We start from the raw sequence: 16,100 nt of genomic DNA, 5'->3' as shown, positions 1-16,100 counted from the left end.
CTTTGAAGCTTTCTTTGCTAAGTTACATGAAATATAACAACAGTTTTGCTAAATATATTAATTTGTAAGTGTAATTCCCAAGATCATCTCATGTGTGGATCCCAAAAAATTAGCTTGGATTTGAAGCATTTTATGGGTTAGGGCCCACTAAGATATTTACTTTTCCTAAGACGATTAGAAAATGCAATTAATATAATGCAAAAGACTTTTAATGATTAGTTCAAATTAAAATTAAAAGATGTTCTAATGGTTAAGTGTACTATTAATTAAATAACATAACAAAGTAACTGAAATAGATTCCAGAGGAATAAATTCTCCCTAAGGTTACCATGCTACCAGTGGAAGGACTGTATAAAACAAATGCAGAGAGATACCATATGATCAAGGAGTACGAAGGAAATATATGGGGACATGTTTTGGCTTGGTCACACTCTTGGAGGGCATTCATATGGCTAGTCAACTAACATGGCGGATACTTCATAGTCCTTGATGGTACTTAGTGATATCATTACTCTGTTCTATGTAAGTGACTGTTGGATGTTCTATCTCTATTTTATGTCATGTTCTCCAGGTACTTTTGTTTATTTTTAGGTCTTGTACTCACTGAATTGCTCTTTGCTACCATTAGATAGTTTTTAGTTGTTCAACCTTAATTCATTGCTACTACCTGATGAGGGGCAGCTCTTGGTAAATTTTTCCTTTGCTGGGGAGGGGGAGGGTTACATATTTTTTTAAGCCCTTACCTTCTGTCTTAGAATTAATACTGTGTATTGGTTACAAGGCAGAAGAGTTGTAAGGACTGGGCAATGGGGGAGTCACACAGCTGGGAAGTGTCTGAGGCCAGATTTGAACCTAGGACCTCCCATCTCTAGGCCTAGCTCTCAATCCACTTAGCTACCCAGCTGCCCCTAGAGGGTTACATATTTTGAGTTTCTATAGCTCTAGGTCAGCACAACAACTAAGACAAGCATTCTTGGCCAGGGAGATATAAAAAACCCTAAGGTTTTTTTCTTTTGACTGGATTTTTAAAAGATAAGTTATTTGTTAAAAGTTGTTATCTGTCTATCTTTCTATCTATTTAACATTAAAATTACATTCCAATGCTTTTACTCTCATCCCAGTAGAAATTTCCCTTTAAACAAGCTAGCAAAAAAGAAAAATCAATACATTGCTTGTCTGATAATGTTTTCCTCACTCTAGACCTAGAGTAATAATCTACCTTTCTACTGAGTGGAGGAGTTGTTTCAACATCAGTTCTCTGCAATTATAATTATTCAGTTCATTGATCAGATTTCTGATACCTCTCAGTATTTTCCCTTTACCTTAGTCAAAAATTGCTCTTTGGGTTCCATTTGCTTCAGTCTGCATTTATTTGTATCAATCTTCCCAAATTTCCCTGAATTCTTCATATTGGCCATTTATTTATTGTTTAGTCATTTTTTCAGTAGTGTCTGACTCTTCATTGCCCCATTTGGGGTTTTTATGGCAAAGAAGATACTGGAATGGTTTGCTGTTTCCTTCTCCAGTTCACTTTACATATGGAAAACTGAGGCAAACAAGGTGAAGCGACTTGCCTGGGATCATATAGCTAGTGTCTAAGGTCAGATATGAACTCAGGAATTGGAGTCTTCCTGACTCTGTACTTGGCACGCTTACCTACTGCTCCATAGTGTATGTTGCAACCCACCCACTTTTTGCATTGTATAATTCTTGTGCATATTCTTTCATCAGACCTCTACTGATGGTCTATTTAACGTGAGTAAATTAAGAATGGGGTGAGACCAAGCTTTAACAGATAGCCAGTCATAATGTTTACTGGCACTCACAAACTATTAAAAACACTAGCAGGGGTAGCTAGGTGGCTCGGTAGATGGAGAGCTACACCTGGAGATGGGAGATCCTGGGTTCAAATGTGACCTCAGATACTTCCTAGCTGTATAACCCAGGGCAAGTCACTTAATTCCCATTGACTAACCCTTACCACTTCTGCCTTAGAATCAGTAGCCGAAAGGTAAGGGTTTAAGCAAAAACACTAGAGAAACTCTTTCAGCACTCAATTAACCAATATGCATTTATTAAATACTATTTGACAGATTTTGTGTTAAGGACTAGGATCATAAATAAAGATAAAAACAAACAAAAATCCCCAGAGCATAATTCCTACTTTCATGGGGCTTATATATTAATTTCATTTTAGGAAACCAATTTCATATGAGTGAAATTTGTGTTGAGTGAAATTATGTTGATTTTTCTGTGAAATTTTCATTTTATCTTTTAGGCTTACATATATGAGATGGGATCAAGCACTTTTTCCGAGAAATTAGGGGGACACACAGAAACAGTGATCAATGTGGCTTTTAATCCATCAAGACCCCAGGTACCAGTGTATAACTGTATGTTTCAAAATTTAAAATGCATAATATTATATTTATTTATGAATCAAACAGAATATCAGTTATAAAGATAATGAATAATATCCTTATAAAAATGTAATATATAAAATATGTTCAATATTTTATAAATACTTTTAAAAATCATTAGTATTAACCCCTCACACATACTAAATCTTTCCTTGAAACAAAAGAAATTATGCAAACCTAACTGACAAAATGACTTTACCTGACATAAACGTAACAGTACACATATGTAGTCTCTACCTTCTTTCACAAACAAAGGGAAGTATTTTTCACTTTATTAGTCATTTATTTTTCACCTTATTTAATTAGTCATTATATTGAATCTGAACATGACTCTTTTTGGACTCTTCATTTACATAATTGTATATGGTATTGTGTACATTGTTTTCCTGGTTCTGCTTTCTTTGTTTTGTAACAGTTCATATATGTCTTGTCAAATTTCTCTGAATTGTTCATTGTAGTAGCTGTAGCAGTAGCAGCAGCCTTTAAATACTGATTTATATATGTCTAAGTTGCATGCTACCCATACTTGTTATGTATAACCATATGGACTATATAAGTATAGAGACAGATGGTTAGAGGGGAGGCATTGATATATTTCCCAGAAATCTAACCTACCTCTCTCTCTCTCCTGTTATGAGGGATGCAAGAGAATAGTGTATGAGATTGGCTTTTCTGTTGTCTTTTGAGAGAGGAACCAGATTACAAATAAATCTATTTGCCACCCTAAATACTGCTGGTAAAAGATTTAATATATAAAATTGCTTTTCTGATCATTCTTAAGGTGTGTTGTGGGAAGGTACACTAAGCCTATATCTATTGATCTTTCCTTTTACTGTCAATTGCTGGTCAAGACTATTGGAAAATGAAAATCAAATAAATCCATTTATCCAAACAAGTAGCAAATACAAATCAGAGAAGTTATGAAAATTAGGATACAAGAGAAAACACAAACTGAATGATGTCTTTAGGTAATAGTGAGATAGGATCTCATTCAGTCAAGAGTTCCTGATCTCACCTAAAGGAAAATTCTTTATGGAGGCAAGCTGGAAATCAGGGACATGTCGAAGAGTCAGCTAACTCTATAGATATGTCTGAAAGAAAGTATTTTTCTTTTTCCTTCTCTGGAGATCATTGCATAGAGAATCTGGTGCTACAAGTATTTCAGCTAGATTATGACTCCTCTCTACAGATCTTACACCAACTACATCCCTCTTGGAGGCATTCAGTATTGTGCCAATATTCTCTTCATTTTTGACAGTCTCCTACAAAATGCTTTAACTTTGACTGAAATCTGCCTTGTATATGTTATCTCATTTAGTCCTTTCAACCATGTGAAGTAGGTTCTATTAATGTTATTATTTTTATTTTGTTGATGAGGAAACTGAGGCAAATGGGGCTTAAGTGACATGCTCAGTCTCTGTAAGCTAGTAAACATTTGAAGCATAATTTGAACACATGTGTTTTTGATGTCCACTATCCATTATGAGATCTACCCATCTACAATAATATTACATTAATTTATATATAACAGTTTATTTACTCCTATTTCCCAGTTGTTCTGTAGCTACTTTGAAAAATTTCAGCTTCCACAAAAGTGCAATATAATATGCCATATTATATTTTCATTAATATTTATATTTGATGAGTTTGTTTTATTTTAATTTGCATTCTACTTTAAAAATAGAAATATACTAACAATACCGATAAATATGATTTCCATTGATATTAAAGGAAAAGTAAAATTGAATTCCTTCTCATTTTAAATTAAAAATCTATTATGAAAATGATTGCTTGAAATGTAGGTAGAAATGATCATAAAAATATGATTAATCTAGAAGATACCTGACACCTTAGATTTGGATCTTTTCATTTTGTAAAAGAGGAAATTAAGTTGGTGAACATTTAAACAAATTATGGTGTATATTGGTGATGAAATACTGTTGTGTTATAACCAAATTCAGAAAATTCAAATCCCACCACTGATGTTATATAAGTAAGTATGACCATGGATAAATCATAACTACCCCTCCAGGCTAATTTTCCTCTTTTTAAAACTTTTTTTTTTATTTGTTATGGAAATCCTTCTGTCTTTTTTTTTCAAAGATTTTCAATTTTACCAATTATATGTAATAATTTTCAACATACATTTTCTGAAATTATAAGATTGTCTCAATTCAAATTGTCTCCCTTTCTTTTTTCCCTCCCCCTCCTTATGGTAAGCAATTCAATTGGCATTAAACACATTATCATGCAAAACACAATTCCATACTGATCATTGTTAAACGAGAATACTCATATAAAACCCAAACTCCAAAATAAAACCATAAATAAACTAATGTAAAAGATATTTTTTGATCTGCATCTGACTCTAACAATTCTTTCTCTGAAGGTAGATTGTATTCTTGTAAGTCCTTCAGAATTGTTCCAGATCATTGTATTGCTAAGAGTAGCTAGGTCTTTCAGTTGATCATCACACAATATTGCTCTTACTATGTATAATGTTCTCCTGGTTCTTAATTCACTCTGAATCAGTTCATGTAGAATTTTCCACTTTTTTATGAAATCATCTTGCTTGTTATTTCTTATAACATCTCATCACAATCTTGTTTAGCCAACACTGAGTTATTAGGGAGGGGTCCCCTTGATTTTTAACTCTTGGTCCCCACAAAAGAGTTGCTATAAATATTTTCGTATAGATAGATCCTTTCCCTTTTTAAAAAAATTCTCTTTGGGATATAAATCTAGTAGCGGTATTACTGTGTCAAAGGGTATGAACAATTTTATATTGGGGCATAATTCCAAATTTTTCTCTAGAATGATTGGATTAGTTGCCAAGTCTACCACTAGTTAATTATTTTCCATTTTTTCATATCCCTTCCAATATTTGTCATTTCCCTTTTCTGTCATATTTGATAGTTTGATGGGTTTTAGTTGATACCTCCAACTTTTTAAAATTTGTACTTCATTAATCAATAATGATTTAGACCATTTTTTAAAATCTGACTATAGATAGATTTGATTTCTTCTTCTGAAAACTGCTCACATTTTTTTGACCATTTACCAATTGGGAAATAATTCCTATCCTTATAAATTTGACTCAGTTCTCTACATAGTTGAGAAATGAAACCTTTATGAGAGAAACTCACTCTAAGAATTTTCCCCAATTGTCTGCTTTCTTTCAAATCTTAGTTGCATTGGTTTTGTTTGTGCAAAAATCATTTAATTGAATGTAATCAATATTATCCATTTTACATGCTGCAATTCTCTTTATCTTCTTGTTTGGTCATAAATTCTTCCCTTATCCTTAATTATGACAGGTACCAGGCTTCTCTAATTTACTTAGGTTATCACCCTTTATGTCTAAACATGTAGTCATTTTGACCTTACATTGGTATACTATATGAGATGCTGATCTGCTTACCTTTTGCTAAATTACTTTCCAATTTTCTCAGAAATTTTTGTCAGACTTTGAATTATCGTCCCCAAAGTATGGATCTTTGTGTTTATCAGACTATTGTCATTTATTATGGTGTATTATCTACCTAATCTATTCCATTGATCTACCACTCTATTTCTTAGCCAGTACCAGATTGTTTTGTAATACAGGTTGTAATTGTGTTTTGTAATATAGTTTGAAATATGGCAGTGCTAAGTTACCTTCCTTCATATTTTTTCAGTGATTCTCTTGATTGATATTCTTGACCCTTTGTTTTTCTAGCTCTTTAAAATAATTTATATGGTAGCTCTATTGGTATGGCATGAAATAAATAAATTAATTTAGATAGAATTTGGATAGATAGATATTAACTTAGGTACATTTTCTTCTTTTTTCATTGTTTTGATTTTGTTTTATTGTTTCTTGATATCTCATTGAATCATTAGCTTCCATTTAGCCAATTCTACTTTTTAATAAATAATTTTCTTCAGTGAGCTTTTGTTATCTCCTTCTCCATTTGGTCATTTCTACTTTTTAAGAAAATATTTTCATCAGGGAATTTTTGTACCCTTCCTTCCCATTTTGTCAATATTTTTTTAAGGTGCATTTTCTTCAGTATCTTTTTTGTGTCTCCTTTACAAAGCTGTTAATTCTCTTTTTTATAATTTTCTTGTATCACTCTCATTTCTTTTCTGAAAATTTCCTGTACTTCTCTTGTTTGATATTTAAATTCTTTTTGAGCTCTTCGAGGAATTCTTTTTGGGCCTGTGATCAATTGACATTTTTCTTTGATGCAGGTAGCAGTTTTATCTTCAGTCTTCTTCTGAGTTTGTGTCTTGATCTTCATTGTTCCCCTAGTAATTTTCTATAATTTATTTCTTTTTGTTTGTTCATTTTCCTAGCCTATTTCTTTATAGTTAATTTTATGTTAAAATTAAAATTTGGTGATGCTTTCAGAATGGAGGGGGGCACTGTGTCAAGTTTTAGGTTTTTCATGCAGCTTTTTTCAGAGCTAGTTCTGGAGGTCTATAATTTTTTGGTTTTGTATAATCCATAGAGAGATGTAGTCACTGCTCTTATGGCCTGTACTTTGGTCTCTGAGCAACCACAAGCACTCTTGCCATGTTACTAGGGTCCATGCATCCTTGTGGCTTCAAGTTAACTTGCTAATGTTCCTCTTTGCCTAGGAATATGACTCAGAACTGCATATTGGCAGTGCAACAGTCTTCTACCTAGTGCCAGCAAATCCCCTTCATAACTATTGTCTGACCCTTTTACTACTTGTGGTCTGAGAGCTCCAGAAGCTACTGTTGCAGATGAAACTATTCCTAGGACTTGTTGCTGTCTTGGTGAACATGTTGCCCTCCACTGTGTTTTGCTCTCACCTTGATGAGACCGATTTTTCTTTTGGTGACTTTTTAAGTTGTCTTGGAATGGAAAATTGTTCAACCCTCATCTTTTGTTGATTCTTCCATTCCAGAATTTGTTTTGATGCATTATTTTTAAGTTGTTTGGAGGGGAATTTTGGAAGAGTTCAGTTGAGTCCCTGATTTTACCTAACCCTCTTGGCTCAGCCTGCCACATTTTAGTTTTTCTTTAGAGGATAAAGGCATCTTTCTAGTCATTTATGTTTCCAACATTGGGGGTCATCTTTGACTACAAAATTCATATTTCTAAAGCATAGATCTGAATTTGTAATTTCTTTGCTCTAAAATTTCTAATGGCTCTCTATTATTGCTTCTAGTATAAAATACAAACTCACAATCAGAAAGTAATATAAATTTTTGTAGAAAAACCTCATTATCCATCTAATTCAATTCATATGCAAAAAATCCCTACAATAGTATACTCAACAAATGGTTGCCCAACTTCTTTTGTAATGAAGAGAAGCTTACCACCCTTTGAGACAACTCATTTTGTTTTAGGTCAGCTCTTTCTGTTAGAAAGAATTTCATGGCATTAAGCCTAAATCGTTCTCTCATTATTCCTGTACATTGCTCCTAGTTTTGTCTTTTTGGAACAAATATATCAAATATAATCTATCATCTATGCTAAAGATTATTGTACCTTTCATTGCTATAATGTCCACATTTTTCCTCTTCTACATGGTAAACATGCTTAATTTTCCACACATTTTTGTTATGATATGGACCAAAGACACTTCATAATCTTAATTGTCTTTTTATAGATGCTCCTAATTTCCTTTTTACATGGTCGAGCCTAGAAATAAATGTAATACTCCAAATGAGATCTGATGAGGGCAAGGGATAGAGGGACTATCATCTCCTTATTCTTGGAAGTAAGTCTCTCTTTATGCCTTAACCTGACTTTCAAAACATTCCCAAATGATTTATATTTCCAGTCTGATGTCAGAGTATTCCCAATCATGAGCTCTTTGTTCCAACCAGATTGACCCACTTTTTGTTACTTATATGAAATCATGTTTTATCTTTCCTTGCTTTTGCCCAGTAAAGTCCCCTAAGTCTAGAATGCTCTATCCCCAAACCTCCATTTCTTAGAAATGTGAGTTTTTTCAAGTCTTAGTTCAAGTACTACCCTTGTAAAAGACCTTTGTCAATTGGGATCCTCCATCCCAAATTGCTTCATTTTTATTTTGAATTTATTGGTGTTTTTCCCTATTTGTAAAATATAAATTCCTTGAGGGTAGGGACTTTCATTTTTTCCTCTATATCCCCACAGTTCCTGGCAGCTAGGAAGTGCTTAATAAATGCTTATTGAATTTGGCTAATTTGCATTCTGCCCAGGAGGATCTATCTTTAACTGTCTTTTGAGAGAGACAAGGCCAAGCTTTACTTCTTCCAAGTTTCTTGTTTATGGCATCTGCTTCTATTCTCACTCTTGGCAGAGTGGAAAAAAGAAAGACAAAATACCCAGATAGAGCTGTGCTTTCCCTTCATTTTGATTCATCCCAAGTAGCTATCTGATTTCGGGGTAATTATTAGGCATTTGATGCTATTCAAAATTTAGTTAAATTGACCTAAGGATGAGCTTGGCATTAACAACATTAACTCATTGTTATGGCACTTACTCCAGGAGTTAAAGGATAGGATGTTCCATAAATATTCCTAATGATTGTTGCCTAAAAAAAAAATCCTTTTTTTAGGAGGTTAAGTATTTTTATTTCTAATTAAGAAGGCTTTGCTTTTCAGGGAAAGAGAATTTTTATAAAACATATGCTTACTTCATTGATGTTTATATAATTGTTAGTTGTAGTATTTGTCATACTATAAATCACAGAGATTAAAAGCTGCATATGTTCTCATGAGGAAAAGAACTGAGATAAAGCAAAATGAGAAAACTAATTAAAAATTTGTGTCTGTGTTTATATCCATACAAAAGTTTTCATTGCTAGCCTCTTTTAGTTTGATGAAGTATTAAAGGATGTTGTTTATAATTTATAATCTATGAAAATTTGAAACAGATTATCCAGATGTGGATATTGACATCGTTGTTTCTAGGTACTGATAAATAAAAAGAAAGTTAAATAACAAAATTGGATCAATGATTCACTAGTGAGTTGCATTCAATTAAAATATTTAAAAATTTTGATCAACAAATATAAACCAAACCTTTGAAAATTGTCTTTAATTTGTTCATCTCAAAGAGCTACACAAGAAAATGGTAAAGATTTTCTGAGTTGAAAAAATGATTATACTAGTATTCCTCAGGTAGGCAGAGTTTAGTTGCTGGTGTAAGCAGAAAGGGCAGGAAATAGGAAGATTAGGGGCAAACTAATGATATGTATTAGAAATGGAATATATGAACCAAAGTGGAATTAGGAATTTGATATTATAGGTATTTTTAGTAGAATGTTTCAATTATGCATATAGATTTTCTAATAGCATATTGTATTCCTTCAAATATATATGTATATATATGTTCAGATATATGCACACATATGCATGCAAAGATATGTCTTTAAAATGAAGATATATTTCAGATAATGAGAATTAGTGCTAATTTGTTATATATCTGACTGTCTTGATGTAGGCTATAATATTTTTTGAAGAAGATAAGATAAAAGATTTCAAAGCAAGAAGGACAGACAGGTGAGTTAGTTGTAGAGGCAGGAAAAGAGCATCCATGACTAATAACTTTAATAAGGGTGTCATTTAGAGCTACTTGCAGACAATAGATAAAAGCAGGCAGAACAGCTTAGGTTCTAGGTTGACTTACTCTAGTACAATTCTAGAGCTAATTATCCTTGAAGGAAGATGAGAAGGAAAATCAAATGAGACTTCTGTTTGACTAAACATTACAACTTTGTGGTTTCTTGTTTCTTTGTGGCTTTCTCTGTGTGTTTCTTGGGTTCCTCTTTATTGCCTATGTGTGCCTAAGTAGGCTTTATGTGTCAGCCTTTGCTAAAAGCTGCCCAATGTTTTGGACACAGAGTCTTCAAGAAAGGTTTGGTCATGATGTTTTGAGTTACTAAGTCAGTAGTAGATGCATTCTTTATTTTTCTTTTCTTTTAAAAAATTATTTATTAATTAATATCCATAAGTTTCTCATCCCCTTCCCACTCTTCCTGCATCACAGAATGTATCATCTGGGAGAAGACATATTCATATAAATTAAGTCTTTCATGTTTTCTTCTTTTGGTTCACTCTCTGGAAGTAACATTCACAATTTTTTCTTCTAGTATTCTGTAGTTGTGCGTGTTGTTGTCTTGGTTCTATGCATTTCACTGTTCATTATCTCCTATAGGTCTTTCCAAGTTTTTTTTTTTTTTTAATTAGCCTGCTCATCGTTTCTTAGGGCACAGTAGTATTCCATCACAATCATATACCACAGTTTATTTAGCCATTCTCTATATGATGGGAATCCCCTCACTTCTCAATTCTTTGCCACCACAATGAGAAAACTGCTACAAATATTTTGGGACATATAAGTTCTTTTTCTTTTTCCCTTCCTCTCTTTGGGAAACAGATAGAGGAATAAAGTATACACAGGTTTATAACTCTTTGTTTATAATTCCAAATTGCTTTCTTAAATAGTTGGATCAGTTCACAGCTCTACTAGCAGTATTAGTGTCCCCATTTCCCCACATTTGGATGCATTCGTAAAAACACCTTTTGAACCATTAATTCTTTATTATCTTCTTTTCATTTTTGGTGGTGAGACCCAGATAAAAGAGTTGTAAACTTCTTATATCTAACCTGAGAGAAGAAAATAAAAATGCAGCAATAATTAAAGGGAGTACTTAAAATTACTATCCTCAAATAAGTAATTTATTTGTTGGTTTTGTGTAATACTATTCTTCTAAGGAAATTATGACAATATCTCTGATGTCTTGAATAACTTTTAATTTAATTTAATTAACTGGATTTTATTCCAGTTTCATTAATGTTTTTGTTGTCTTCACCATCCTTTAATGTTTTTTAAACTTCATTTTCCTCCTAGGTAAAATTTAATAGGAATGTCTTCCCAACCTAACTCATCAGGATTGTTATAAGCATATAATAAATTATATTTTTAATATGATATTACATTGATATCTACCTGAATTGCAAATGTTAATAAGCAATATATTGAAATATTTTTTCAGTTCACAAACATGATGAATATTTACTTTGCAATAATCCTAATTGATATATGATGATATGCACCTTTAATTGGAGACTTCATGATGCCAACAATCTTTTCTTTTTTAATCAAAAAATTCTTGACAGAAACTTTACATAATCTTAATCTTTCAGCAGGTATGATGTTGTAGCTTGGGAAAACTATATCAAGATTTTCCATGGTAGCAAAATTTCTTGTATTACTTGACCTGAACAAACAGACTGTGTTCTTCAGATAATGTTGCCCCCTGATAGTGTACATGATATAATAGAAAATAACTAAGGTTCCTGGAATTATTTCTATTTCCATATAGTTACTGTTGTTATAATTTTGAGGAAAGTTGCTATGGAAGAATTTCTGATTGATTCATTCCTAGGACTATATCTTCATATGCATGTGAATTCAGAGTTTTGTGCTCTTGAATCTGAGAAAAGAATTGAGTCATAAAATTGCCAGTTATTACTCAGTTGGAGATAGTTAAGTTATATATGCTTTTGAGAAAAATAAATTCTCTTTCTTTATTGGCTTATTTTAAACTACCTACCTTTCTCTCTCTTTTCTTCTCTTTTTTTTCTTTTCTAACTCTGTTTCTTTTTTAGCTGGTTCAAGAACAGGAACTTTTTCACTTTCCTATTTGTATCCTCATTTTTTAGTTTAGTCCTTTACCCATAGTAAGTGCTTAATGATTGTGTTATTCATTCATTTATCCAGGCATTCATTCATGGAATATTTTTAGTTCTGACACATACTACTTCTGTGTGGTAAAATTTCTTAGCTTCTTAGTGTTCTAAGTGACTCTTAAGAGACTGTAAGTCACAGATCTGCTTTGTTAGAAGGAATTTCTTCAAATGGGAATTCCCTATACCAGGGAAAGCAAGACTCTAGTCTTATTCCATATGTCCCACCAAAAAGAAACTGGAGAATTGAAATTAATTGCTGAAAAATATTCATTAAACCTTCTTTTAATCAATATCTTTTTGTGTGAACATTGAGTCTTTCCATTAGTGAATCATCTAATCACTGCTAATAAATACTAAATTATGTGTAATTTTTTGAAGATCTTTTGGTTTTTATGATGTTCTTGTTTTGGGGGATATAGCAACAATAAAAACTTCTGTATTTCAAAATATTTTTTGAGGGTTACTTTTCATGGAATTGTCATTTTCTCTATTAACAAAATTTACCATTTCTGAATATGGAATTTGCTCTGTATTCCAGATCATTATTTTTCCTTCACAAATGACTCGGAATGACTAAAACAAAGGACTGCATCAAGAATAACAAGGGGCAATAGAAAAAGGGGGTGTGCTAGTATGTCTGGGAGGAGAAGAATTTTTCAGGAAACAAAGAAATGGGTGAGGTGGCTAGGAAAGAATGGGAGAAAACAGTCAAATACTGCATATCATAAATTAAGTGTTGTAGGAAGATTAAATATAATCTATTGGTTTTAATTAATCATTTTGTATAGTTTGAGAATATATAAAATATTTAAAAATGTTTAGTACTATATAAATTCTAAATGGCTTTAAGGAATCCTTTTTCTAAAATGATGCATCAATAATAATTTATATTAGTAAGTTATAAAATGCTAATACTCTAAAATAGAGGATTAAAATTACAAAATAATTCATTTAAATGTGAAAATCACTTAAGCATTTAGTAAATTGCATAGTTTAAATATATCCCTTCAATATAGCATTTAAACTAAATTTTGTTTCATTGGAAGAGGCTATCTCAATAGAGTAATAAGTTCCAAAAAGCTTTTCAGTAAGAGTTCCAACATTGCAGTTATTCTTTTTGTCTTCAGTTTCTTCAATAACAGGATTCACTATCATAAAGAATTGATTTTCCATTCATTCACTGAGTTATTATAAAAATTTTGGTGAGACTGTACTGTGTGCAATATACTCAGAGATATATCAAGAGTTTCCTCTGGTCACTGCCAGAAACCTTACATCTCTTATTGCTGTAGTCTCCTGTGAAAAGTCTATTAGGGCTTGACACAACTTCCATCTGCACCAACTCATTTCTCCTTCCCTTCTCTTTGAGTTCAATCTTTCTATCACTTGCTAAGAGAAGTTCCAGCTGTCCCTTGAGGGAGAAATAAGGGGAAAGTCAGTGAGAGCAAGACCTACAGATTTCCAAGTCACTATCCTTCCTTCTTTAGTGAGTTTGTTACCTGGCTCACAAGCTTCCTTTCCACCCCAGTGCCTGTCCTCACACTAGAGGACCTTAACCTACATATTGACTGTCTTTCAAATACTCTACCCATTCAGTTCTCCAGCCTCCTCACTTTCCATGACTTATTATATTCTTCTACCCCACACAAAAGCTGGTCATACTTTTGATCTTGCCATCACCCACAAATGCACCACCTTCATGTTCAAGAATTCTATTGAATATACCCCCTTCTCTTTTCTTCTATTGCCACCACTATGAGCCCTTCATCACTTCATATTTAGAATATGTAATAGTCTGACAATGGACACTCCTACCTCAAGTTTCTCTCTTTCCAATCCATTCTCTATTCAGCTACCAAAATGATTTTTTACCAAAGTATAAGTCTGACCATGTCACCCCATCTGTGTAATAAACCACGACTTCTTATTGCCTCCAGAAACAGATTTAAAATCCTCTGTTAAACCTTCAAAGTCATTCATAAACAACACCCAGCCCACCTCATATTGTTTTGTCTTCTAACTACTTCCTATCCATCACATTCCCTTTGAGTCCATGATACTGGCCTCTTTGCTTTTTCAGTGAACAAGACACTCCATCTCTCAGCTATGGGCTTATTCTCTGGCTTTTCCCATGTGTGGAATGTTTTTTCTCCCAATGGCCACCTACTGGCTTCCCTGGCTTTCTACAAGTCCCACTTAAGTTCCATTTTCTACAGAATGCTCTGCCCAATCTTTTTTAATTCTAGTGTTTTTTCCCTTTTAAAATTATTTCCTATCTTTTCTATATATAACTTTTTGGATTACATTTGGATTACATTTGTTTGTGTTTTCTTCTAATAGATTGTGAGAGCAGCAACTATCCTTTGCCTTTTTTTTGTATCCTCAGTTTTTAGCAGAGTAATTGGTCCATAGTATGTACTTCATAAATGTTTGTTGATTGATTAGATGCTATATATAATGATTAAATTAATTACTTAATTCAATAAACATTTATTAAATTATCACCACATGCAAAGTATTATTTAATCACAAAAAAGGACATAGAAGGAGGACATGGAACAGAATTGCCCATGAAGGGTAGGCAGGATGGGTTTCAATCTGTGTAATGGTTGGAGCACAAAACTCACTGCTTTTTTAGATCCATCAAAGTATCAGAGCAAGTATCTATTGCTAGGGACTGTGATGACTTGACAAGTTTCTCAGTTTTTCTATATAGTCACAAGTTGAAAATAAAGATAACTAAGGAGGTAATAAAAGAGTATCTGTCACATTCTTTAATAAGTTTAACTCTTAATGTAATGAACTATATTCTAGCATCCTATATAGATTGTGGATTTAAGCTTTGAGCCATTTTAAATATATTTGAAAATTTTGAGCATAATACCTGTGGAAGGAGATGATCATTTAATGATATAGATATTTTTACCTATATTTTAGTAAAAATATTTGCTAAAGTATCTCATACTATCTCTCTATACAAGATAAATGGATGCTGAATAGATATTAGTATGGCTAATTAGGTTTTGGAAATGATTGAATAACATAACCCAAAGAATAGTTATTAATGATTTGTTGTTATTTTGAGAGAATGCCCCAGTTTTTTGGCTTCCTGGAATTCGACATATTTATCAATGATTTAATAAAGGTGTAGATGATATTCTTTATCAGATATGAATATAACATAAAATTAGGAGGGAAAGCTAACTAATTGATTATTAAAGCAGCAGGATACAAAAAGCTCTTGACATTGGACAAAACATAAGATAAAATTAGATGTAAATGTAAAGTCCTATACTTGGAATAAAAAAATCAATTCCATAATTACAAAATAGGAAACTTTAATAAGATAGCATATTATCTGAAAAAGATCAACAAGAATTATTAAGCATTTATTATGTGCTAGGCATTGAGCTAAGCACATAAATCAGAAATGATTCCTGTCCTCAAAGAGCTACTATTCCAATGGGGGAATTGATGTGCATATAAATGGTACATAAAAAGATACTATAGAAGGGATGAGAGGTGACCATGAGGAATGTAGGACATTGATGTTGTAGGAAAAGCCTTCTGAAGGAATAGGTCTTGAACTGTATTCAAGGAAGTCGGGATTGCTAAGAGACATGTTGGCAGAGTGAGCAGTTCAGACATGGTGTACTGTAGGACATTTGAACTCTTGTATCTCAGATGGCTTGCTCTACTGATTTCTAAAACTCATAAGTCAGTAGCTTTCAGATGTATCTACTTCAATATTCTTTTCTTTCTTAACTCTTACCTTCCATCTTAGAATTAATACTGTGTATTGGTTCTAAAGCAGAAGAGCAGTAAGGGCTAGGCAATGGGGATTTCATGATTTGCATAGGTTTATACAGCTAGGAAGTGTGTGAGGCCAGATTTGAACCTAGGATCTCCCATCTCTAGGCCTGTTCTCATTCCACTGAACCATCTAGCTGACCCTCCTTGGATATATTCTAATCAACTTTA

The 16,100-nt window shown here is 32.6% G+C and overlaps 1 protein-coding gene across 4 annotated transcripts in view; it reads left to right on the top strand.

Moving 5' to 3' along the window:
* The window catches only part of WDR27 (WD repeat domain 27), a 309,881-nt gene that overhangs the window by 173,244 nt on the left and 120,537 nt on the right, over positions 1-16,100 (top strand). For 2 of the 4 annotated variants that reach the window (XR_463197.3, XM_007484920.3), the window contains one exon: positions 2,279-2,377. The exons of 1 other annotated variant lie outside the window; for it this stretch is intronic. Coding sequence is in view for 2 of the 3 variants with exons in the window: in XM_007484920.3 (XP_007484982.2) it covers positions 2,279-2,377 (99 nt within the window). In the remaining variant the exon portion in view is untranslated. Of the gene's footprint in view, positions 1-2,278; positions 2,394-16,100 lie in introns of all 4 variants that reach the window. One more of the 4 variants, XM_016429020.2, reaches the window with a different exon arrangement.

The sequence above is a fragment of the Monodelphis domestica genome, chromosome 2 (assembly GCF_027887165.1).
Source record: "Monodelphis domestica isolate mMonDom1 chromosome 2, mMonDom1.pri, whole genome shotgun sequence".
NCBI lineage: Eukaryota > Metazoa > Chordata > Mammalia > Didelphimorphia > Didelphidae > Monodelphis > Monodelphis domestica.
The sequence above is the reverse complement of the archived record's forward strand: the minus strand, read 5'-3'. Positions and strand labels throughout refer to the sequence as shown.